This window comes from Arachis hypogaea, chromosome 19 (assembly GCF_003086295.3).
Source record: "Arachis hypogaea cultivar Tifrunner chromosome 19, arahy.Tifrunner.gnm2.J5K5, whole genome shotgun sequence".
In the NCBI taxonomy this organism is placed as follows: Eukaryota; Viridiplantae; Streptophyta; class Magnoliopsida; order Fabales; family Fabaceae; genus Arachis; species Arachis hypogaea.
Genome location: NC_092054.1, coordinates 158,983,017 through 159,007,525, shown reverse-complemented (window position 1 = coordinate 159,007,525; position 24,509 = coordinate 158,983,017). Strand labels below are relative to the sequence as shown.

Below are 24,509 nucleotides of genomic sequence, written 5' to 3'. Positions count from 1 at the left end.
GTTGGGATGAGTTATACGTCGGCAAGGAGAGAACAAGAGAGTGGGTACTGCAAAAGACACTCCGACGCTCAAGTCCGTAAGTATTTAAGAGGTATAAGATAATTCTATGAATATAAAATATATCTAGAATGTCTCTAGAATGTCTAGAATGTCTCTAGAATCTATCTAGAATGTATGATGTATATAGAAATTGGTGCTTTTTATAGTCAGAATAATGGTCATTAAGTCGGTAATAAAGATGTCAGTTATAGAATGAATGATAATTAAGTCCGAATTATAACTCATAATATACAATAAAGACCGAATTATAAGGTGACGGATCAAGTTCTATTAGGATGTGGTAAATTTGTGGCTTATAAATTCAGTTATTTTGTATTTCTCTTATTAATTAGATAGTTTTAGTTTGATCTTGGAAATACTTATCTTTTTGTAGCTTAAAATCTCTCTAAATATTTCATATCATATGAATGTCGTGTTATGCGTGTAGGAACCTTTTTCGTCTAATAACCATAATTGGCGAAGTGAACTACTTATGATATATATTGTTGCCATTGTCATATTTCCCGAAAACTTATAAAAATAATATAAAAAATAAATAAAATCATTACCAGCTAATAGGGCAATATCTAGTCCCATATAAACAAATAATTTGGTCGGCCAGTAACCTATTACCTACTTTAATTTATTTCCAGGAATAGCAAAGAAACGTTTTCGGTAATGGGACTTATCTTTGTTCAGTGCCTATATAGCTACATATATATGACAGTATTACAAAACATTACAAACGTGCCTCTTCTGAAGTGGTGCTCCCCATGAGTAGATCATAATGTTTAATTTGGCTCTTAATTAGCTTTGTCACAAGTTACTCAAATACAAAATATTTGAACTGGCTAAGAATATAGATACGTTAAAAAACAGAATTTGATATTTTATAAATCAAATTATATATTAGTATATTAACAAAGATTTCTAACTTATAATCAAATAGTACGCTCTCAAAAATTATGGGTGTGTGTGTATGTTCTAGAAGAAATTAATTTCCATTTTTATATCTTTTGAAACATGTCATACTGAATAATGAATTTCACTCTCATCGCAGACAAATAGACAATTGAATATATAATGTAATTAGTTGTTGTATGTAGTAATATCTTATGGCGTCATATATGTGCTTAGACATTGTTAAGTGATTTGCATTTACTATCTAATAAGCTCCCAACATACATATAGTTACAGTCATTGGTGTAACCGCATTAAAATATCAGTAATAGCTACATATAGATTTGGGTAATGTTAGGTAGACAAAAAAACAGCTAAAACTTACCTTATTTAGCATTAATTAATTATTACAACAATTAATGAATACTAAATAAAGCAAGTTATGACCGTTTTTAGCATTTTCTTTTGTTACCAAACATTTCCATTCCATACAAATACCAAAACAGTAGTGCTACGTTACCAACTTTTTATCTGCCAAAATCTGCCAACTTGAGTTGGGCTGGGCATGAAGCCCATCTAGTAAATAAAGCCACATCTAATTTAACTATGGTTTAATCCTAATTTACCACATTAACCTAAATTACCATTCCCCAAATTGACTGAAGGTGGACCATCTCTCCCAACCTTCCTTATCCGCATCCAGGGCCAAATAAAATCCTTTGTTACCGTCTCCGCCAGTCTCCGCCGTCAAGGGAAAGTCAACTCCGGCGGGCGACGAAACCACCACGTCTAGATTATCGTCCGATGTTCGCTGCGAAGCCGTTTGGTCTGTTGCAGGCGCTCAACATAGGAGCCTTGAAGACGCATCTGGTCCGTCCTTGAACCAACTTGGGCACCACCGCGACACTACGAGGTTAGTGGGTATTTGAAATTTAAATTAGAACTTGTATGTGTAAATCTGAGTATTACATTTTTTGAAGTGAGAAGGATTAAACATGTGTCTGTGTCTCTTGGCTGTGAACGAACTTGGGTGTTGGTGTATTGATGTGTTTTTTTGGTGATCTTATTCCTATACGAAGGAGGTTGCTTATACTGTGTTGCATCAGTTCTTTGACAAAAATGTTGTGATCAGTTATTCAATTTTTTTTTTCGTCGGGGTTATTTGTAGTTTATTCCATATGTCTATGTTGTGTTATTTGCAGACAGGAAAACATTATTTAGTTTAGTGTCGCTGTGGTCACCTTCGTTGACGAAATTGTTGTCGTTGTCAGATTATTTAGTACCTTTTCATCAGTTTTGAGATTTAAAATTGTTGCAGGAGCTTTATTGATATAATTTATTTATGATAGAAGGATGTTATAATATAATTTTTTAAGTGTAACATACTTTAGTAATATGATTTATTCAGATGTGTCTTTATTAAATTTTGAGATAATTTTGAGGGTATGTTTCCTTTTTTGACATGTCCATTTTCGTACTCAAGTTGGTAATATTATTTTACAATTAGGCTAAATAATTGATGTAATCGTTGTTTGGGTTTAAAAGCGAATTGGGATCCAATTTTTTTATTTTAAATGATTTGTCGTTTCTTGATCCTCTGAGTTACAGTGTGCAAATTGTTTATGTGATTGGTGTGGTCTGATTTAACATGTTGCTCTTATGGAAGAAAAAGTTTATATTACCTTTTTGTTTCCAGATTGATGATGTAATTTTTGGGTCTATCAATTTTAGTTTGAGAGTACAAGTAGTTAACCCCAGGTGTGTCTTGCTTATTTTTTCTATTTTTTTTCTCAACTTAATTTGCTTAATGCGACTTTTTTTATAGTGACTAAATGTGTTAAATGAGCTTTTTATAGGAATGGTTAAATGAGCTTTATATTAGGAAATTGAGTTTGTATTTTTTTGCTCTATAATTTTTATTTGGGAGTACAACAACTTATCCTTGCATGTGTCTTGTTCATTTTAGACCATTCACTCATATTTTTTTTTTCTCAGTTTAAGTTGCTTAATGTGTGTTGTTCATGATAGGTTAATGTGTCTTTTGGTGAATTTTCATGTGATTCATTGAGCCATACATTTAAGTTGAGAATGACTGTACATATTTAAGCATATATAGTCTTTCTTGTTTATTTTTTAGCAATATTCTGTGATTTTTTTTTTCAACTTAATTTGCTTAATGTGACTTTTTCATAGAGACTTAATGGATCTTGTAGTGAATTTTCTTGTGATACACATAGCAATAGATTCAGTTGAGAGTGTTTTTTATTAGATATTTGCGATTTTAGAAATGGTTAAATGAGATTTATATTAGCAAATTAAATTTGAATTTTTTTGACTCTATATTTTTTATTTGGGAGTACACCAACTTATCCTTGCATGTGTCCTGTTTATTTTTTCTATTTTTTTTCCTAAACTTAATTTGCTTAATGTGACTTTTTCATAGAAACTTAATGTGTCTTGTAGTGAATTTTCTTGTGATACAAATGGCAATAAATTCAGTTGAGAATGACAATCTATTTTCAGCAATGCATTTAGATCCATGTGTTTTTTACTAGATATTTGCGGTTTTAGGAATGGTTAAATGAGCTTTATATCAGCAAATTGAATTTGTATTTTTTGGCTCTATAATTTTTATTTGGGAGTACACCAACTTATCCTTGCATGTGTCTTGTTCATTTTAGTATCATTCACTCCTATTTTTTTCTCAGTTTAATTTGCTTAATGTGTGTTGTTCATGGTAGGTTAATGTGTTTTTTGGTGAATTTTCTTGTGATACATCGAGCCACATAGTTAAGTTGAGAATGAGTGTATATTTTAAGCATACATAGTATTTCTTGTTTATTTTTAGCAATACTCTGTGTATTTTTTTTTAACTTAATTTGCTTAATGTGACTTTTTCATATTGATTGAATGTGTCTTGTACTGAGTTTTCTTGTGATACACATAGCAATAAATTCAGTTGAGAATAACTATATATTTTGAGCAATGCATAGAGATCAATGTATTTTTTATTAGATACATGAGATTTATATTAGCCAATTATAATTTGAATTTTTTTTCGCTCTATGTTTTTTATTTGGGAGTACACCAACTAATCCTTAGATGTGTCTTGTTCACTTTAGCATCATTCACTGATATTTTTTTCTTACTAAAATTGGGCATATGATTATACAAATACGTTAAGAAGATGCGGTAATTTTTTTTGCAACAAGAGCAATGGTCCACAAAGATTTTACAATTGTTGCGGCTTCTTTTAACACTTAGCTGATTTTTTGAAATATATCTAAGAATTTTTTGTTAGCAAATTAAGAATATAATTGGTGTGTCTAATAATTTGCCTGTGAGAGTGTTCGTACTTTATCTCAGATGTGTCTTGTACATTAGATTAGTGTACTATGATTATAAGTAGGTTAAGTAAATGCTTTTTTTTCATTATTGATTTCTGTTATGTTAGAGTAGTTGACTTTGGATAACACAGGTGAAGATTATAATTGGATTCAATTTCTGCTATTTACACAGAGACCAACTTATATACATGGGAAAGCCGGTAACAACTCATACACAATTTGTGTTCTTGTTATAGATCGCATTCAATTTTTTTATTCTGACTGTCCCGTCATATGTTTTCTAGAAATTACTAGAGACAAGATGCTCACCATGTTATATCGCCGACCTGTTTAAAGAACTGGAAACCAATCAGGATCAAGCAAAGCTTGATGAGATTGAAGAAATTGGTTTTGGTTTCCTGAAGCTTGTTCCGAAGTGGCCAGTGAGGCAAGGCATAATGGTGATGTTGGCCAAAGCATATGACACTGAAACGAGCACCCTCAAGCTAGAAAATGGGAACATCCGTATTTTACCGGAGCTATTTCAGCGTCTTTTTGGTATCCCTCCCGGAGGTGAGTATACCTTTACTTATTACATACCACTGAATTGTTTAGTGTTGTTTCGGTCTTCATGTTCATTGCTATTATCTACGAATGACACTATCCATATTGCCCTATCTTTTACATATCTATGGTGCAGTTGATGACTTTCCACCATTCGACAGTAGCAATGCTGCTCATGTGTCAATTAAAACAAGGTATCATAGATTGAAAACTGTGCAGTTGAGGCATTTTGTCAGGCATTGTCCAATGGATACAGAAGATGACAGGATGGAGTTCAGGAGACACTTCATTCTACTGGTGCTGAAGATGTTTTTGTGCCCGACCGTGCAACATGTAATCTCTCCGTGGCACATCGACACAGTCCTTGATGTATCTGATCCGGCGAGATATCGTTGGCCATTGCATATTTTTAATTCTCTAGAACAGGCAATTAAGAAGTACCAACATAAGAATAACAAATCCTGTGAGGGCTGCATGCTTGGGTTGCTGGTAATGCTGTTAATTTAAAATTCAATGTAATATGACTAAGATGTGCATCCCTGAAGCTGACATCTTCTTACAATATCTCCAGGTGTTGTACTTTCAGAAGCTAAAGCACGGTGAACTCGAGGGTTGTCAAGAACCTGAGCCGTGGCTTTCCGCATGGACTGCAAAGGAACTTAGCGCTATGGCAGAAACTATTCAACCGGAGGTAATCAATTTGTTGCTTATGTGCTAAAATAGTCAATTTTTAGCTCATAGGTCGATTTATGATGCGATTGACTGCAAAATGGATTTTTTGAGTGAATGAATATGATGGCTTTGCATTTTATTATTAAGCAATGGAAGATGTCGCTAACGTTTGTGTCGTTTATTATGTCCGTATTTGATAAATGTTGCGTTAGATGTATGTGTCTCCTTACTAGTTAATGGCCACCAACAGGAATGCGGTGAACCTGGCCGGAATGAAGATGATGGCAAGGAGGATGCTGCTTTGGAGGAAACAAGTGACCCAAGCCCTGAACAAGTAGACGTGGACCACAGAAAAGTGAGTTAGGATTAACATTGGCTTAGTATTTTTTTCGTGGTTAAACATAGATCGTGTAAACTGTCAGGCCTATGTTTACCTTTCATTTACGTTGAAGTTGTGCTGTTGATGTGATTTAAGGAATCTTCTTACCTGGATGGAGTTAGAGAGGTTTCCAAGGACCCGGATACACATGCAGTTGCGTCAGACGGTGATGACGATGACGACGAGCCAATTGCAAAGAGATTGCGCCGGAGATCTGTATCAAGGATGACACCTCAATCATGTATGAGGGCTGAGGATGCAGGCACGACTAATAAGACAAAGAAAAAAGAGGACCATAAGGTGATCAAGATGTTCCTTGTTAGTATTTGTTACTTGCAGCTATGCAGTTTGGAACATCTGCAATGGTTAAAGTTATTGTTAAACTGGTTATTGATTGTGTCATTATTTAATAAACTTAAGTGTAATGCTCTGTCATTTAGCATTGGGTTCTCTGTGTACTGTGAAACCACTTTGAGGAGTTTGTGAAAAACTTGTTTGATATTGTGGTTTCAGGGATCCACTATGAAAGGGGGATTTAGCAGGGCATCATTGCGCACAACCCATCAAACAGGGACTTCAGAAGATGATGACGACGATGACCAGCCCATTGGCATCAGAATCCGCATCAAAACTCTTCAAAGGAAGACACCTCAGCGCGGTATGGTAGAAGGGAAAATCATCACAGGCATGCAGTCGCACTCATCTAATCAACCAACTGAGACAGTTGCTCCTGAACCAAAAACACCATCAACAGAATTGGTTGAGTTTCCGGGGGTTGAGGAATATTCTTCTGAATTTTTTGACAGGCAAGTTATTACTACATACCATTGTTTCCGATAGTAGTATAAATTTTTTTTTGTTAAAATATCCTCCCAAACAATTCCTAAGGTTGACCACTGCATTTATTTTTAATTCCAAACAGGCATCCTGCCATCTTATCTCAGCGGGATCCGGAGTGCGAAATGATTTGGGCAAATATAGAAAAAGGCGTTTACCCATCGAGACCCATTAGCATAGACCCGATCCAGGCAATCATTCCTAGAGGTTCTTCCTACCGCACTCCAAGTCCACAACGCCCCTCTTTCTCTCTTGGTCTGACGCAACTCTTTAAATCACCCTCACCCTCTCCTCCCCGACCTATTCATTCATTACTTCGGGGTCGGAAAATCACCGAGCGGGAAGAACATAGAATCAGAGGATGGGCTGTGAACACTTCTCTTGATAGCCACGAAACTTTGGCGTCATATGAGGGTAGACCAAACCTAGTGCTATCAAGGAAGGATGTGTGCACACTAAGACCACGTGCATGGCTGAATAACAAGGTATGTAACGAAAAATAATGTTTCTGCAGTTTGTTTGTTGCTCACGCGTTGTCGACATTGATGAGTTTACAAATCGGTTATGTAGGTTGTACACTGGATGTGTTGCGCATTCAATGATTCAGGTCTCAAGAGATTCACACGTGACTTTTATTGCGTGTGTCCCGGGATTCTGGTAAGGAAACGTCAATATTAAAGATTTATTTACAGTACAGTTTATGAACTTTTGATAATTCGTACTTGTGCAGGAAATGGTTTTGGTCCCAAAGAATCTGGAAAACTATCATGATGGACCGAATCCAACGTATGTCGGATTGGGTCAAAACTTTGGTGCTGATACTAGTTATTTCGACAAGGAAATCGCTTCAAATAGAAATTGGGTACGTATGTTTGCAGAGCAATAACTTACTATAATCGTTGCACTATCACAAAAGATATTTGTTTTCCTTTGTAAATGCAAGTAATATACCTAGTTACAATGGTTGGTTGTGCAGTGGTTTTTTCCTGTATGTATCACCCGTCACTGGTGGGTGTATGCATTTGATGTATCCGGGAAAAGGCTGTTTGTACTGGATAGCATATACAGTAAACCTGATACAGCACGGAGCAAGCTAGATTCATATGCGGTACCTCACCAGCTCATCCCTATTAAGCTCTATTTAACCGTTCTTCTAGTATTTCGTTTAAGTTTAGTTATTTGTGTCTTAGGCGAGGATCATTGAAGACATTGCACAGGTGGCCATCCCAACTTATAGGCCCACACAAAAAGGCCTGCCTTGCACTTATGCCTCTGTGCCAATTCAGCCAAATGGGTGACTCTTCCCTCCAAGAACTCGCAATGTATTAATTGTTTAGTTACATTGGGTTGTTCCACTAATAAAATTACATTTTTTCCGTTCGCTTAGATTTGACTGTGGTGTCTATACAATAAAATACATGGAGTACTGGACCGAAGATAAGAAACTAAATGACTGGGAATATGTGAGCTCGCTAACCTATATACCTTATTACCATATTTTGTATTCAAATGTTAATGTCTGTACCGATAAGCATTTCTTTAACATTGATTTTTATATGCAGGATGTCGTCAAGTTATACAGGCTGGAAATAATATTGGACATCATCCTATGTCACAAGAATATATCCATTGGAGCTGCCTTGAATGCCCTTGACAACCGTGCTCTACCACCTGTGCGCCGCAACCAACCAAGGAACAAACGTATGGAGGTTAGAACTCCATTCACAGCTCCTAATACGAAGAGCATACTTCGGCGGGTTGGAGGAAAGCCGAAGAAAAAGTCCACCAAAAGGATCTAACATATGGGTAGTTGAAGGCTCCAGATAACTCCTTGTTTACATGTGGAGGGAATATCCTCACATCCTATGCTATATTTTGTTGGAACTAGACAAATTACTTTTCCTACACAATGGGACTATTTATTTTGGATTGTTAGGTTGTTTATAGGTAGTTGCACTATAGACCTTGACAAACTTTGTTGGTTAATTCAACGATAATGCATTTCATGTTTATATGGATTTTGTCTTTTGCACCTTGGTTGGTTTGGGATAATTTTGTGCACACTATACTCATATTTTGCACGCAGGTGACTGAAAACAGAACTCTGTTTTGGTGGAGGTGTAAATTCTAATTTATGTGTCTGTTTTAGCTGTGGATTCTTACAGGTGGCTTTCCATAGGTCTGTCACCCAATACATGTGTTTTTTACCAATGTTTTGGTTCGGATGTTGTTTAAATTCAGATGTGTCTTTTCTGGGAGAGGTGTTTTCTGCTGTGACATGTTGCTGGTGGCTAGATATAGATGTGTCTTTTTCAAAAAGTGTCCTCTAGCAGTGACTTTTTACGAGGTGTCTTCATAGGGATGATTCGTCTACGAGATGTGTCTTTTACGAATGTGTCTTCATAGGGATGTGTCTTGTTCCAGGAAGTGTCTTCTAGTTGTGACTTTCTAGGAAATGTCTCCATCGGGATGTGTCTTCTACGATATGTGTCTTTTACGAGATGTGTCTTTTACGAATGTGTCTTTAGTGTATTCTGCTAGATGTGTCTTCTGCGATTATGACTCTAACTTAGGTATACCCATATGGATGTGTCTTTCACGAGATGTGTCTTACGTGTTTGTTAATCAATTTTACATAACCTTCAATCTTTAGTGTATTCTGCTAGATGTGTCTTCTGCGATTATGACTCTAACTTAGGTATACCCATATGGATGTGTCTTTCACGAGATGTGTCTTACGTGTTTGTTAATCAATTTTACATAACCTTCAATGCTTAGCAAATTTTAAAGTTAACAAACTTATCAGGAGTTAACAATATTAATCAATGAACATAAACTCAATAAATAATGATATATCGTTGTTAATGATGTTTATTTATTTAAAAACCTGAATAAATTGGCAATGATTAGAGTAAAAAGGTTACTCTTAATAAAAGGATATCTCCATACAAATCTATAATACAAAATCTTTTAAGTAGGCCGAAATGAGTTTAACAACGACAGGAACCCGCCATGTTCCTGTGATTCATTCGCTCTCCTAGCAGAACAACCCGCTACATCTTGATTCAATGCTTCATGAACATCCTAAAGATAACAAACATGCATAGACAAAGAGTGAATAACACTAACAACTTTATCCATTTAGTCAGGTTATCAAGTGGTTTGAAACAATGGAAAAAGGAAATGCTTACCAGCGGTAGATTCTTCTTCTTTCTTCGCATAGAGTTCTTGATTGAGGCGTCGAGTTCAGATCCAAGCCTCTTCATTCTCGGCCGACCCTTCGTTGAAACCTTTGAAGGACCTTGGATGTCAGATTCACCAAGATGGGGGCCACCCTGTGTGACCGTGCTATTTTGTGAACTTGGAACACGCCCGGACAGCAAGTTCACACGACAGTCAAGCAACTTTGACCTTAACTGATCAAGACCCGAATGTAGCATGGCCGCTTCTTCTTCACATGTCAAAAAATCTTGTGCTACATTGTAGAAGTGTGAACACAGTCGTCTAAATAAGTTGTGGCTTTCGTCTGATCGCTTCTCATCATGGCTGCTCTTGATGAAGGTGTGTTTTCGCTGTACATTCTTGCTCCATCGATGGATAACATAGCAAGATGGTACTGTGTCTACTCCATAATAAAACAACACAGCAAGACAGTGGCAACAAATAATACATCTTGAGCCAAACATGTTGCATTCGCACCGAATCTTGTGTGTCTTGGGGTCAAACTCAACACTGTACTTCCAAGATCTGGGCTCCCCATACAATAGGTATTGCTCGTTGACGGTCACCCGAAACAAATCACCCTCTTGAGTGACCCCACGAACTATACAATCCCCTCTTTTACTGAATTCATGTTGGACTTCTCTAAACTTAGAGGTTGTGTACTCACGCTGAAATTGTCTTTCAATTGTAGAGCTCGATGAACATGGAACAACTCCTTTAGAGTCTGCAGCATCATCCTCCAGTTCTTTTTGCTCTTTGTTCCCAAGCACATTATCATACTCATGCACGAACTGAACCAGTCCACTTTTACAATGCAGGTAACCACCGAAAAAGGCGTGCATACTCTCACTCCGTTGGGTACTTCTCATACCAGCCCAAAATTCACCTTGGAAATATATTGGAACCCACATTCTCCGATCTTCGTAAAGGCCTACAAAACCAAAACATAGATATCAAATCGGGAATCATCATCATGAATAAATAGCTACATCACAGTACACCACTAAAGACTTAGTGAACTAACTATACATCGACGTCTCAAATAAAAATTTTTCGTAAAAGTATCCAAATAGGTTACCCATCATCCGATGACAACGGTGGCTGAAATCGAGTAAAGTAAAAACCGAACCTTCCAAACATACCCACCATCCAAAAATAATACAAGAGCACTATAAAGCACAAACCTGATAGCCATTTATTTTTTTGTAGGTTAAACTCATTAACGAATGCACACCAATCTTTCTCAAAAGACGCTTCAGAACGGGTATTCCAAACAGTGCCATGCATTTTATCATCTATTTTCCTGTATTTAGCATATCCTCCGAGCTTATGTGGTATCTTCTTCATTATGTGCCATATACACCATCGGTGTCTAGTATTTGGGAAGACATTCTTAATTGCGCCAAATATGGATTTGCACTGGTCCGTGATGATGGCCTGTGGGGGATTTCCCATGCAATTTAACCAGTTTTTAAAGACCCATTCAAAGCTAGGAATTTCCTCATTACCCAACAAAGCACATCCGAGTAGTGTGGACTTGCCGTGATGATTGACACCAACGAAAGATGCAAACGGAAGTCCATGCCTGCAAGAAAGTTAGCCAAAAATTACTAAATCACAATATTGTTGGAAAAATGTAAACCCTTATAATGGAGACAAAAACACAAACATACTTGTTCCTTCTGTACGTTGTATCAAACGATACCACATCTCCAAAATATTCATACGATGCCCTGCATCTTGCATCTACCCATATCGCACTCTTAAACTTGTTAGTTTCGTCCACATCAACTGCATAGAAGAAATTCGGGTTTATATCTCTCATTCGCATGAAATATCTAATCATTTCCTTCACATCTTCGTTTACATCAGCACAGCGCAAATTCCTCGTTATATAGTTCCTAACATCCTTTTCTGAGTAACCCAACTTTGATGACCCACCAACCTCATTTGCCAGTGCGAGATAAGTCTTGTTAGGCCGTATGCCAGCCTCATCGTTGTTCTGAATCACACACATGGCATGCATGGTCAGTTCCCTGTACTCACTATAATGCACAGCTTGCTCGGCAGAACACGCGTGGGTGTGCTTCAATTCTAATTTGGTCACCAGCCAATTATCATTATGCCTATCAAGCATCACATACATCCTTGCTTTGCACCCAGCTGTTGTTATTCTCTTTACCCGCATTGCTGCCTTCACTCGAGATTCCCGATAACCTTCACGACTACAGTGTATCGATTGATTAATAGGTACCTTTATTTCTTTCCTGGTCTTGTCAAAGTTTGTATTCCTAATCCTCGTCACAAACCCAACTTTCTTCGCATAATTAGAATAGAACTCTTGTGCCCGCTGTAACGAATTAAATCTCAATCCTACGTACGGGATTTCCTCCATTGGAATTCCAGTGTGATCCGGGACCTGCAAATCCATTCAGAAAACGCATCACTCAACACAAACCACATCAATCTAAACAATTTCCAATATGTCACTAGTTTTGCGAGAAGAATAAAATATATTTCACACGTCGTTATTGCTTACCGTAGCATCATCCTTTTTCTGAATAGCGTCTTCAGATTCTTTCCCCTAAAATCGATAAACGAGGACATATCACCAAACAAGAAACATATCGACCATTCAACACTAATAAAATACTTTCCCAACAAACAGAAAATACCTACTAAGTGACAACCCAAACTAAACTGGTATAAAAAAGTACTATTGATAATCAAAACCATAAAAAAAATTAAAAAAATTAAAAAAAAAATACTCATAGCTGGAAACATCATCTCCACATGCTAAACTAAGAAATAATAAAACACAATTCATGCAATAAAGTGTATCCCTGCTAACTTTTGATAATACCTACTAATGGACAAATCGAATTTTTACTTTTTAAAAAATTACTATGTTTTTCTTGTAATAAATATATTAACCTACCATAAACAACACACATTAAGCAAATTAAACTGAGAAAAAAAATATGAGTGAATGATACTTAAATGAACAAGACATATCTAAGGATTAGCTGGTGTACTCCCAAATTAAAAATATAGAGCCAAAAAAATACAAATTTAATTTGTTAATATAAAGCTCATTTAACCATTTCTGAAACAGCAAATATCTAATAAAAAACACATCGATCTCAATGCATTGCTCAAAATATATAGTCATTCTCAACTGAATTTATTACTATGTTTATCATAAAAAAACTCAGTACAAGACACATTCAATCAATATGAAAAAGTCACATTAAGCAAATTAAGTTGAAAAAAAATACACAGAGTATTGGTAAAAATAAACAAGAAATACTATGTACGCTTAAAATATACACTCATTCTCAACTTAACTATGTGGCTTGATGTATCACAAGAAAATTCACCAAAAGATACATTAACCTACCATGAACAACACACATTAAGCAAATTAAACTGAGAAAAAAAATAGGAGTGAATGATATTAAAATGAACAAGACACATGCAAGGATAAGTTGGTGTACTCCCAAATAAAAATTATAGAGCCAAAAAATACAAATTCAATTTGCTGATATAAAGCTCATTTAACCATTCCTAAAACCGCAAATATCTAGTAAAAAACACATGGATCTAAATGCATTGCTGAAAATAGATTGTCATTCTCAACTGAATTTATTGCCATTTGTATCACAAGAAAATTCACTACAAGACACATTAAGTTTCTATGAAAAAGTCACATTAAGCAAATTAAGTTGAAAACAAAAATCACAGAGTACTGCTAAAAATAAACAAGAAAGACTCTGTATGCTTAAAATATACACTCATTCTCATCTTAAATATATGGCTCAATGTATCACATGAAAATTTACCAAAAGACACATTAACCTATCATGAACAACACACATTAAGCAACTTAAACTGAAAAAAAAAAAATATGAGTGAATGATCTAAAATGAACAAGACACATGCAAGGATAAGTTGTTGTACTCCCAAATAAAAATTATAGAGCAAAAAAATACAAATTCAATTTCCTAATATAAAGCTCATTTAAGCATTCCTAAAAATGCAAATATCTGATAAAAAACACATGGATCTCAATGCATTGCTCAAAATATATTGTCATTCTCAACTGAATTTATTGCTATGTATATCACAAGAAAACTCACTACAAGACACATTAAGTCACTATAAAAAAGTCGCATTAAGCAAATTAAGTAGAGAAAAAAAAAATAGAAAAAATAAACAAGACACATCTGAATCCCTGTTAATAACTCATGATGTAAAACATTAAAAAAAGGTTGCTGGAAGGCCTAAGCCAAGACGCCACTAAAAGAAGAATTACCTGATCTACATGTGGTGTGTCATCTTCACTCAAACACGGAACATTAACGTCGGTGAAAATAGAATTCTCCCTCACGTCATACGCACTGCCGGACAATGCTTCTTCAAAAATTGGTGTATCCATGGACATATTGTGATGCACTCGTCTTCAACACAGACACATACACCGGAAATCGGTGCTCCAGGAAGGGTCTGTGTCGCAAATAGAAAGGCTATTGCAGATTCTTATTGATGTTACTAAAATCAGGATGGAGATATTACCTGGTATAGTTCACGGCACAACGATTTCACGAAACCACCATGCACGCACGTCGCATCTATCTTCCACGAGGCTGTTGGTGTATCTAATTGGAATCGGGAAGAGAGACGGACACTGGCGGATTGGGCACGGCGGCGTCCCGGTGACTGAAAAATTTGGCCAATTGTACGAGAGACGTTCGGCGATGGTTTCTTAGAAAAGAGATTGTGTGAAAGGGTTGGGATATTGAGTTTCTCTGGTTTGAGATTAACCTGATCCACGTTTACCATTTCCTTACTTTTTCAAAATGTTTTTCATGGACCCCACATTAAACCTAATTTAGCCATTTAAATTTATTTTAATTTTTTTTAATTTGTGTTGGTAATAGTTGGCAGACTCTCTCTTGGTAACGTATACTTTTCCATACCAAAATAACTACGTTATTCGAGTCCATAAAGAGAGACATAAAGTAGTGTTTGATTGATGGCTCAACAAATATATATGCTTGTTTTTTAAGGGTAGTGAATACATTAAGGATGCTTCTGTTGATGAGGAGCCTAATACTTGTTTTTTGATCGAGCGATATGTCGCTAGACCATACCTACCTACAACTAATTAATAAGTATCAAGTAAGAGAACTAATCAAGATGAGATACATATATGAAAGAGAAATATAAAGAATGATATTCAATTTTGATCAATACATACATAGATCAGGCTCATTCAACATACAAATACATATCGGATGCATAGCTAAATCCCAAACAAACAAATGTATCCCCCAAAAACTTGGCTACTCTAGTTAGCTAACAATTAATCCAGAACCAACAGTGGGGAAAATACATACAAATTAGTCCTGTAAACTACATATACTTGTATATAATTGAGTTCATTCTGAAGACAACAGGCAGGGGACCATGCCAACTAAAACTGTATTAGAAATAATTAATTAAAAGCATGTGCTCTATATATACTTTTTAAAAATGGGTATTTCTTTAATTTGGTCTAATTGAATGGTCTAAAGGGGCTGAACTATGAGTGGGACTCCATGGGCAGGCCTTAGAGAAAGCATGATAGATGGTGAGTGATGGTAAGTTGGAGAAATGTTGAAACTAAACTTAGAGAGAAGTAGAGTTAACACAATCTTGTACTCCATGAATGCCAAGTTCCTACCAACACACATTCTCCCTCCAAATCCAAATGGCAAGTAACCCATCTTGTGTTTGCATCCACCGTTCACATCCTCCATGAACCTCTCTGGCTTGAACTCATTAGCATCGTGTCCCCATAGCTCCGGGTCATGGTGCATGGCCACCACATCGATCCACATGTTGGTTCCTTTAGGCACTGTTAAACCATCAATTTGAATGTCGTCTCTTGTTTGCCTTTGCACATTTGGTGAAGGAGGGTACAACCTTAGAGCTTCATTCATCACCCACTTCATCTGCATATGTATGAAAATATAAATTAATAATGTGATCTTTTTCAAGTTATTTAGTAATTCTAATGAACGAATAATGTTAATAAGTTGCTTTTTAGTTATAAGATGCAGCATGATGTCAGGTAAGCAATCGATAGAGTAAATTAAAAAGTAGAAAGAAAGTGACACTTAATTTTATAATATTTTTATAAAGTATGCTAGTAAAGTAGTGGGACACATTCTCTCAATTTAGATGACAAAGTGGGTCAGGATGTTCCCCAATTCAGCAATTAAGCTCACATGCTTCAATTGCACACGCGCTTGAAGTAATTAGTAATGGGGAAGGTTAGGTAAACAATAATTATCTTGAACAATATGAATAACCACCAACTAAATAAAAATACATTACATCTTAATTTAATGTTATTAATTAAATTTATTCTTTTAATCCTATTAATTCATATTATTCACACATTATTCAAAAAAGTTGTTGGTTACCTATACTTTTTTATTAGTAATTAATTACCTTGGTTAAGCTAGAGAGCATGGCGAGATCAATAACGTGATTGTGTTGAGCAAGAAGTTGTTGAATCTCATGTCTCAATTGGTTCTGCCAATCTTGATGCATAGCGAGCAGCAGCAAAGTCCAGGTGAGAGAAAGCGCAGTGGTTTCATGGCCGCCGAAAAAGAACGTCTTGCATTCATCAACAAGCTCCCTCGTCGTGAGCTCCTTGCCAGTACCATCATGATTGTTTTCTTGGAGCAGCAAACACAGCAAATCGTTCTGAGAACCCTTGGGGTTGGGCGAGGCCTTGCGAGCTTCAATGATAGATAACAAGAGCTGGTCGATTTCTTCGCCTAATTTCTTGGCCTCTAGGGTTTTCTTGACCTTGAAGTACTTGCCGAATGGAACCCCGACGTAGCGGTTGGTGTTGAAGAGAGTCATTTGAAGGGCGCTGAGCCTGTCGAAAATGCCTCTAGCGCTCTCGTCTTTCAAGCCGAAGATAGTTCGGGCGATGATCTCTCCGGCGAGGGTTATGACCTCACTCTCAACGTTGATTTCGTGTTTTCCGATCTTAATTTGGCTGCTCCATCGAGATATCATTTCGTTTGTCGACTCACTCATCACGCTTGCCATCGCCTATTCAATCAAAACAAAATGTTTAGTTTTTTCGGTTTGACTGATATGACTAAATTTTTATTTATTGATTCTTAACTATCAATTTCACGTAAAGTTGACTGTATTTCCACTTTCTTCGTAACTTTCTAATTAGGAAATTCTATCCTTGATTTGTTCAATTCAATTTGTTAGTTAAAATATACGAACCAATAGAAAAAGAGACGCAGCTACTTTGTAAAAGTGCATGCGTACTTTTCAAGATGGACGTGCACGCACACGCACTATGTGTGTAGATAAAATAAAATAAAATAATATAATAAAGTGCAAGTTGCATAAAGTATGATACCTTGAGATTAATGGGATTGAATGCGGGTGCAACAATGTGGCGATGACGAACCCAATCGTTGCCTTCAACCATGACCAAGCCACTCCCAAACATGGGGTCTCTGTCATTTCTAAACACACTTGGCTTCCCCCATCTCTTGGCCATCACCTCCGTGGATATTCTCTTCAACAACTCTGCGTCCGCAATGTACAAGAATGGCTCCGTCCCTAGCCAATAAACAAATACCTTACCTACATATACATACAATAATGCAAACAACATCAATTTCTTAAATAGTTTTATTATATATAGGTGGTCCATCATTATTTATTATTTTTGCTTACCATAAGATTTCTGCCAGCAAGAGAAGTAGGGAAAAACTTGTGAGTGTATATCATGGGTTGATGATGATGAGGAAGATTTAATATTCTTTTTATTGTTCATCTCTTTGAGGTTTCCAAGTGGGAAACCTGGGTTTGGCCCTCCAAATCCACATCTCTTAAGCTTGTTATGTGTTAGAAATGGGGAAACCCACCATGCATATGTTAGTATCAACATCAACAGGAAGCAAAATGATGCCAATAGGGCAACAAGTAACCCTAAAAATTCCATGTATGTATGTAATCTAATTAATGGAGTTGGTTGTTATATGTGATGTGTTGTGGAGAGGAAGTAAGCTAAGGTAGTATTTATAGGACGAGGAACGCGTTGCTTTTGACTACAAAAGGTGACACCGTACCTGATTTTGAAAAATTAGTTTTATATATATTTCAGTGTCGATATAATCTCATGTTGACCCTCGTGATTTTTACTTATTAGCCTTTGAATCTTTTTCCTTCTGGGTCCAACCCTATGTTTTTTCTTCTTTCAAATGCTCGCTTTCCTTTTTCAAATATTTTTTTTTATTTTTTATTACAATAAAATCTTCTGGTTGGGCGGTTTTATCTTTAAAGCACTTCAAAAAAAAATATATCATTCACATACTTTTAAGTGATATGAGGTTTTTAATATAAAATATATAGATAATTAGTTTTTAATTAATTAATATTACTTATTTTTTTAGAATTTATAATTTAAGTTAAATAAATAATCTTAAAAAATTAACTACTATTAATTAAAAAATTAATTTTCTAATATTGCTCAAAAATATATATTGTTTCACTTAAATAATTTGATATATAAAACATAACATTAATTATTAAAATCATTATTGAATATCTATTGGTGATGATTATTTAATTAAATAATAATGCGAAATCAATTTTAATATATTGTATTAAAATTTAGTGATCCAATTTCAAAAGTTAACTTCAAGAGAAAAAAATTTCTGACAATTATAAAGTCTTATTACCATTTGGTATTTTGTTGTCAAGAACATAAAAATTATCATACGGCCTTTATTTTCATAAAAATACTATGTGTATTTTAAATTAATCATTAAAATTAACTATTCTATATTTGTATATAATTATTTGTATTATTTAACTCGTATTTAATTTTTTATAATTATATATCTTTTATCATTTTATTTTTTTTAAATTTTGTATAAAAAAAATAAAATAAAATAAAATTTTTTATTATTTATTTTATCTTATATTAAATTTTTTATCAAACAAAATATAAAAATAATTTTTTTTATATTTTATTCTTAATATCTTATTTTATCTTATTCTCAAAACCAAATGTAATGTTATACATGGTTAAAGTAGTAAATACAAAATAAAAATATTATTTATGCACCAAAATCAACCACTAAAATCAATCACCAATGTATTTGTGTATAAATACATGTATAGTTTAATTTATTTTTAATATGTATTTATATTTCAGCATATATTTTATACTAGTAATTGATTTTGGTGGCTGATTTTAGTATACACGTAGCATAACTCGATACAAAATAATATATACATTACATGATTATAATTAAATTATTAAATTTTAATTGATAACTTCGAAATAGTATATGTGTAATAATTATAGAGTATATATCGTAATTATTGGTTCCATGCAAATGCGGCTAAACTAGAAATTAATAAATAAATATGGTTGTTGACCGTTTTGTTGATATCATTGACGTTAATGTATTCGTCCACACAATATATATGGTACAGATCAGAATAAACATGGACCATAGCTTGTTTGCCTCAAATTAAATTGAAAGAAAAATGAATGGAATAAAAGTGTACGTATTACTTGCTGCATGCTGATATGAACACGCGGATTACACACAAATACGAAAAGCGGCACCACACTACTCTCATCTTTGTTAGATCGTGTGGGTTATTATTTGATATATCAAATTATTTAATATAATATATGTATATATTCTAATTATATTTTTATATAAAAACATAAAAATAATTTATATAAGTAGCTACATATATGCAAATTACAAAAATTTAGTTAATAACTAATGAGTTATAAACTCAAATGAGATAGTCTTTCGAACTTATTTAAGAGGTTGCGAGTTCGAATTTTTCTATTTTCGATTAAAAAAATAATTTATATATATTTTAAGAATATAAAAAATGGTTTAGTGTCATAAATTCAAGTCGAATTTGTCAAAATATAACCCACTTATGATATCGAAAATATATATTGAATGTGAAACCAACTTTTTATATTTAACTTAGGTACTTGGGTTGTAGTCTTGTAGATAACAAATGCCTAACAATTTTAAGGGTGTAGATAGATCGGGTGAAATTGGATTTGTTTTAATTTAGATCCAATTTTAAATAAATATTGGTTCTATTTTTTAGATTTTAATTTCGTCATAGATTCGATGAAATTTAAATATTTTCATACTACAATTATATCGAGTCTAAATCGGATGAAAATTGGGCCTTTAAAATTTTAACAATAATTTATAAAAAAAATTATTTATTATACACTTATTTATAAAGAAAAAAGTTGTTATCGAAAAATTAATATTCATATTTGAATTTGAATTTATTTATAAATTTTAATTTGATATTTTTTATTTATTTTATAATTTAACAAGTGTGATTGAAAATAAAACAATAAACTTATAATTAATATACTATAATATTATAATTAATTTAAAATATATATATATACCTTTTTTAGTTTTCTTAGGGTGTACATGGGTTGGGTGAAGCCGGATTCGTCTTGATCCAGACCCAACCCTAAATAATGACCGCGTCTATTTTTAAGACTCTTACTTAGTCCTAGATCCGATGAAATCACACTAAATTAACTCCTAAAATATTCGAGTCCAGGCCAAATCTTCGGATCGGGCCGGACCATATACGCCCCTAGTAACAATATATGTTAATAAAGTTAATTTGTTATTAGTAATAAATTTTAAATTTTTACTTTAATAAATACTGAATAAATATATTAAAAATTTGAATTTATATTTTTTAATTAATAATGTTAAACATGTATCTTTAATTAAGACACATATTACCTACATCTAATTAAATACTCGAGGGTTTTGCTTAAGAATACAAAACTATAATAGACTATAATAGTTTTATTGAAAAAGAAAAAATGTTTAAAATTTTCAATAATATAATATATATTTAAGGCATGTAAATTTATTTTATTTTTCTTTATAAAAATTCTTCCACTTTTATATTTATAAAACGAGTTTAATTTAATACACTAATAATGTAAAATATTTTGTACAATCATACAATTAATTATAACCGTTATTTTAAATAATTATTCACTGATAATATATATAAAAGATAGTTATTTTTACTAATATAACATTATGTAATTAGAAACACACATAAAATAAGTTTACACTAATAATACATCAAAGTTAAATTCTTATAATATTTATTTTTCATTTCTTAAATTAGATACACATGAAACATCAATTTTGTACGATCATTGAATATCTACCCTACTTAGAAATCGGCTATTGTTTTAGTGCGCCAGATACACTAATAATACACAAGTTTCATGTGGGTATTTCTTGCCCCCACAGGTCACACTCACACGCTCCCCTTCGATCTGTCTCTCCATATATATACTATCAACAAAGTCTCATAACTCTTGTAAATATGAGGTAATAATTCTTATTTTTTAAACTGATTTTTTTTTATTTAAGTTAGGTTTATTTAACTTTTGATATGATATTAGAATCAGATTAAAAATTATTATTGGATTATTTTCACATTATACAAAAATTAAAGTCGTGTTCAAATTTTATATTCTGAATTTTAATTTTGTTTAGTCTTAAATGTAAAAAAAATATCATATTAAATTTTAGATAATCTAAAATTAAAATTTAATAGTGTTTATAAATAATAAGTGTAAGATAATTCTTATTTTTTGAACTTAACTTTAAAATAAGTTAAGCCACTTAATTTCTCATGAATATATTAATATATAGTGTTTTATAATAATATAAAAGATGATTCTCTTTCTCTCATGGTAAATATGCTTGATACTTTTTTCTATAAAGGCACAAGTTTATCATTTTAAATTTATATAGTTTTATAATAAAAGTGGACCCTATTTTATTATTACTAATTTCATTCCATATGTATGTGTTAGGTTTCTACCTATCTCAAAATGAACAAATGATAAAAATGAAAATGAATCCTTCAGCTTCACGAGATTATTATCTGCGCAAATTAAACATAATAGAAAGAAAATGTCTGAATTACTTTTTTTTTTGAGTAATGTTAGAAATCTATTTTTTTTCGTTAATATCAATTAATTATTTTAAGATTATTTTATTTATTTTAAATTTCAGATCCTAACTTATAAATTTTTAACTTTAAATTCTAAACCATAAACTTTAAACTTTAAATACTTTACAAAATGAAAAACTTTAGAAAAAAAGTAACTAATATTAACTTATTAAAAATAATTTTTTATATTATTATGAAAATAATATAACAAAAAAGTGTGCAAATAATATTAATGACAAAAGAAATTCGAGCAGCACGACATATAAGAATTTGTTGTAGCTAACTTTGAACACGCAAACGGCTTGACCGTAATGATACCGTATATTAAGTTAGGAAAAATATAAGTAACTAATAATATTTTTCAACAATGTGTGAACAATATAAATTAATAGAGTTAAAAAAGTAAAATAATCTTAAATTTAATTAGTAATATTAAATTAAAATGTAATATATTTTTATTTGATTGGTAGTTGTTCATTTTGTTTAAAATAGTCATTGTTTACCTATCACTCGCTATTAAGTTATTAACCAACGAACTTGGTTTCGTGGAATTCAAAGGACACTCGCTAATAGTGATTGATGGTATATATCATTATATAGCTATTGAAAATAGCAATAAACCCTCTTATTCATACATCTTTTTCATTTTTTTCTTTTTAGGACGGGTCATTTTTATTTTTTTTTGTTTATTTTATCAAAATAGAGAGATTCGAACTCACAACCTCTAAATAAATATGAAAAGATTATATCGTTTAAATTATAGTTCGTTGGCTTGTTATTTTTATTATTAATAAATATTATTTATATAATATCACGAGATTGACTGTGTGAAAAAATATTTTACTAATATAATAAATCAGCTACTAAATCAATAATGATAGATTCATGTAAATCTGTATTTCACATTTTTTTAATCAAACTAAAATAATCAACTACTAAAATAATTAATTTATTCACAGAAAAAAAATGAAAATTTTCACAATATGAGTTTAATTTTAATTTGATGCACTGATAATGTAATACAATTACATTCATTTTTTTAAATAATTATTTATACGATTAATACGAATGATAGTTATTTTTATTGATATAATATTATTTAATTAGATATATTTATAAAATTATTTTATAATGACAATGCATTAAAATTAAATTCGAATGAAATAATCAAACTTTTCAGAAACACAAAAAATTAGTCACATAATAAGCTCCGGGTCATGGTGCATGGCATGGCAACCGCGTCGATCCATATATAGAAAGAATTATTTAAATTTTTATACACAGATTAGATAAAATAAAGTTATATGTCTATATATTTGAATGATTTCTACTTCTAGCTATCTCACACAATATTATACATAATTAACAATAAACATTTTTTCAGGCAATATAAAAGAGAGGGAAGAAGATTAAATAAAAAACAAGGAAAAAAAAGATGATGACAGAATATATAGTTGATCAAATATTAGAATTTAGGATTTAAGAATTTTTTATTTTTTTATTTTTTTTCATATACAAATTGCTATACAAGTGATAAATACTCTGAATCAATTATATAGGAGTACAATTTTAATTTTAGATGTTGAATCAACAACAAAAACTATAATATCAAATGGAAACTACAGGGAAAAAAAATTATTGGCACTTTTGTAAACCAATTCAAACTTTTTTTTTCTAAATTGCGCGCCATATTATACCTAGTCAAATTCCAATAGTTTTACCCTTCCAGACAATTTTATATTTAATTAGGCTGCTAAAAGCACAGTAATTGACATAGTATAGATAGTCATTAACTTGTTTTTCCTTTGGTCAACATAAAGAAAAACAAATATAAACATGAAAGTCAACCCACTAACTAAAATCCAAGAGTTTAAAATTTTAATATAGTGATTCTTAGATTCCCACTTGTACTTGTTTTAAGGTACAAGTACAGGTGTAATTAATAACATGTATTGCCGCTTTCACACCATCATTTTTATATATCTTTATTTAAAAGTCAAGAGGAAGAGAGTAATTAGGCTGGAGAATGTTTCTTAAATTCTTCAATCAAGTTGCTTTCAATTTTAAAAAATCTAAAATTTTTCACTTATATTTATACATAATTTTGACCCCATTATTATTGGATTATGTCTTGGTTTAGCAATATGCCTGAGAGGAAAAGAGGTATTTGGCATATACCCCTGAAAACAACAAAACATTTGAAATTAGGTCCATTCTAGATTTCTAGTAGTTGATTTTATATGCATGCACAGTAAGTATAACAGTTCCTAAACTGTTATTCTATTTGCAGTTTCTTCTGTCAACTATTGAATTTTATAATCATATTATTACATGTATAACAAGATCATAAATGATTGAGGACTGCTACACATACAAGTCTTTTTGGCTTACAAGTCTTACAAGTTAGAACAAGTTCAACAAAACACACGTATTACACTCTCACATTCAAGAGTAAATAAACGCAAGTTATTCAACCACTT

The 24,509-nt window shown here is 32.6% G+C and overlaps 3 protein-coding genes across 3 annotated transcripts; all 3 read right to left on the bottom strand.

The window, feature by feature from the left end:
• Nucleotides 1-9,558: 9,558 nt before the first annotated feature.
• LOC114926014 (protein FAR1-RELATED SEQUENCE 5-like) lies at nucleotides 9,559-10,856 on the bottom strand. The gene is made up of 2 exons (XM_029295982.2): nucleotides 9,909-10,856; nucleotides 9,559-9,801 (listed from the first exon to the last, which is right to left on the bottom strand). The coding sequence occupies exons 1-2, from the start codon at nucleotides 10,848-10,850 to the stop codon at nucleotides 9,688-9,690; spliced, it is 1,056 nt and encodes a 351-aa protein (XP_029151815.1). The 5' UTR covers nucleotides 10,851-10,856; the 3' UTR covers nucleotides 9,559-9,687.
• A 164-nt stretch (nucleotides 10,857-11,020) lies between these two features.
• Nucleotides 11,021-14,654, bottom strand: LOC112779197 (protein FAR1-RELATED SEQUENCE 5-like). The gene is made up of 5 exons (XM_072228659.1): nucleotides 14,255-14,654; nucleotides 12,479-12,523; nucleotides 11,613-12,358; nucleotides 11,124-11,524; nucleotides 11,021-11,040 (listed from the first exon to the last, which is right to left on the bottom strand). Exons 1-5 carry the CDS (start codon nucleotides 14,381-14,383, stop codon nucleotides 11,021-11,023), a joined length of 1,341 nt encoding a protein of 446 aa, XP_072084760.1. The 5' UTR covers nucleotides 14,384-14,654.
• Nucleotides 14,655-15,152: 498 nt separating this feature from the next.
• LOC112777600 (cytokinin hydroxylase-like) lies at nucleotides 15,153-18,019 on the bottom strand. Its single transcript, XM_025821982.3, has 4 exons — nucleotides 17,701-18,019; nucleotides 17,378-17,607; nucleotides 16,438-17,052; nucleotides 15,153-15,935 (listed from the first exon to the last, which is right to left on the bottom strand). Exons 1-4 carry the CDS (start codon nucleotides 17,966-17,968, stop codon nucleotides 15,510-15,512), a joined length of 1,539 nt encoding a protein of 512 aa, XP_025677767.1. The 5' UTR covers nucleotides 17,969-18,019; the 3' UTR covers nucleotides 15,153-15,509.
• Between the last annotated feature and the right edge of the window lie 6,490 nt (nucleotides 18,020-24,509).

What these genes read in the sequence shown, in the direction of transcription:
- LOC114926014 (XM_029295982.2), bottom strand. Translation starts at nt 10,850, where the DNA reads ATGTGGGTTCCAATATATTTCCAAGGTGAATTTTGGGCTGGTATGAGA. An exon ending in AGAAGAAGAATCTACCGCTG is followed by an intron (nt 9,802 to 9,908) that starts GTAAGCATTTCC and finishes TGTTATCTTTAG; the next exon opens with GATGTTCATGAAGCATTGAA.
- LOC112779197 (XM_072228659.1), bottom strand. Translation starts at nt 14,383, where the DNA reads ATGTCCATGGATACACCAATTTTTGAAGAAGCATTGTCCGGCAGTGCG. An exon ending in ACACACCACATGTAGATCAG is followed by an intron (nt 12,524 to 14,254) that starts GTAATTCTTCTT and finishes TATCGATTTTAG; the next exon opens with GGGAAAGAATCTGAAGACGC. An exon ending in ACAACGTACAGAAGGAACAA is followed by an intron (nt 11,525 to 11,612) that starts GTATGTTTGTGT and finishes ACTTTCTTGCAG; the next exon opens with GCATGGACTTCCGTTTGCAT.
- LOC112777600 (XM_025821982.3), bottom strand. Translation starts at nt 17,968, where the DNA reads ATGGAATTTTTAGGGTTACTTGTTGCCCTATTGGCATCATTTTGCTTC. An exon ending in TTGCTGGCAGAAATCTTATG is followed by an intron (nt 17,608 to 17,700) that starts GTAAGCAAAAAT and finishes ATGTATATGTAG; the next exon opens with GTAAGGTATTTGTTTATTGG. An exon ending in TCAATCCCATTAATCTCAAG is followed by an intron (nt 17,053 to 17,377) that starts GTATCATACTTT and finishes TTGATTGAATAG; the next exon opens with GCGATGGCAAGCGTGATGAG.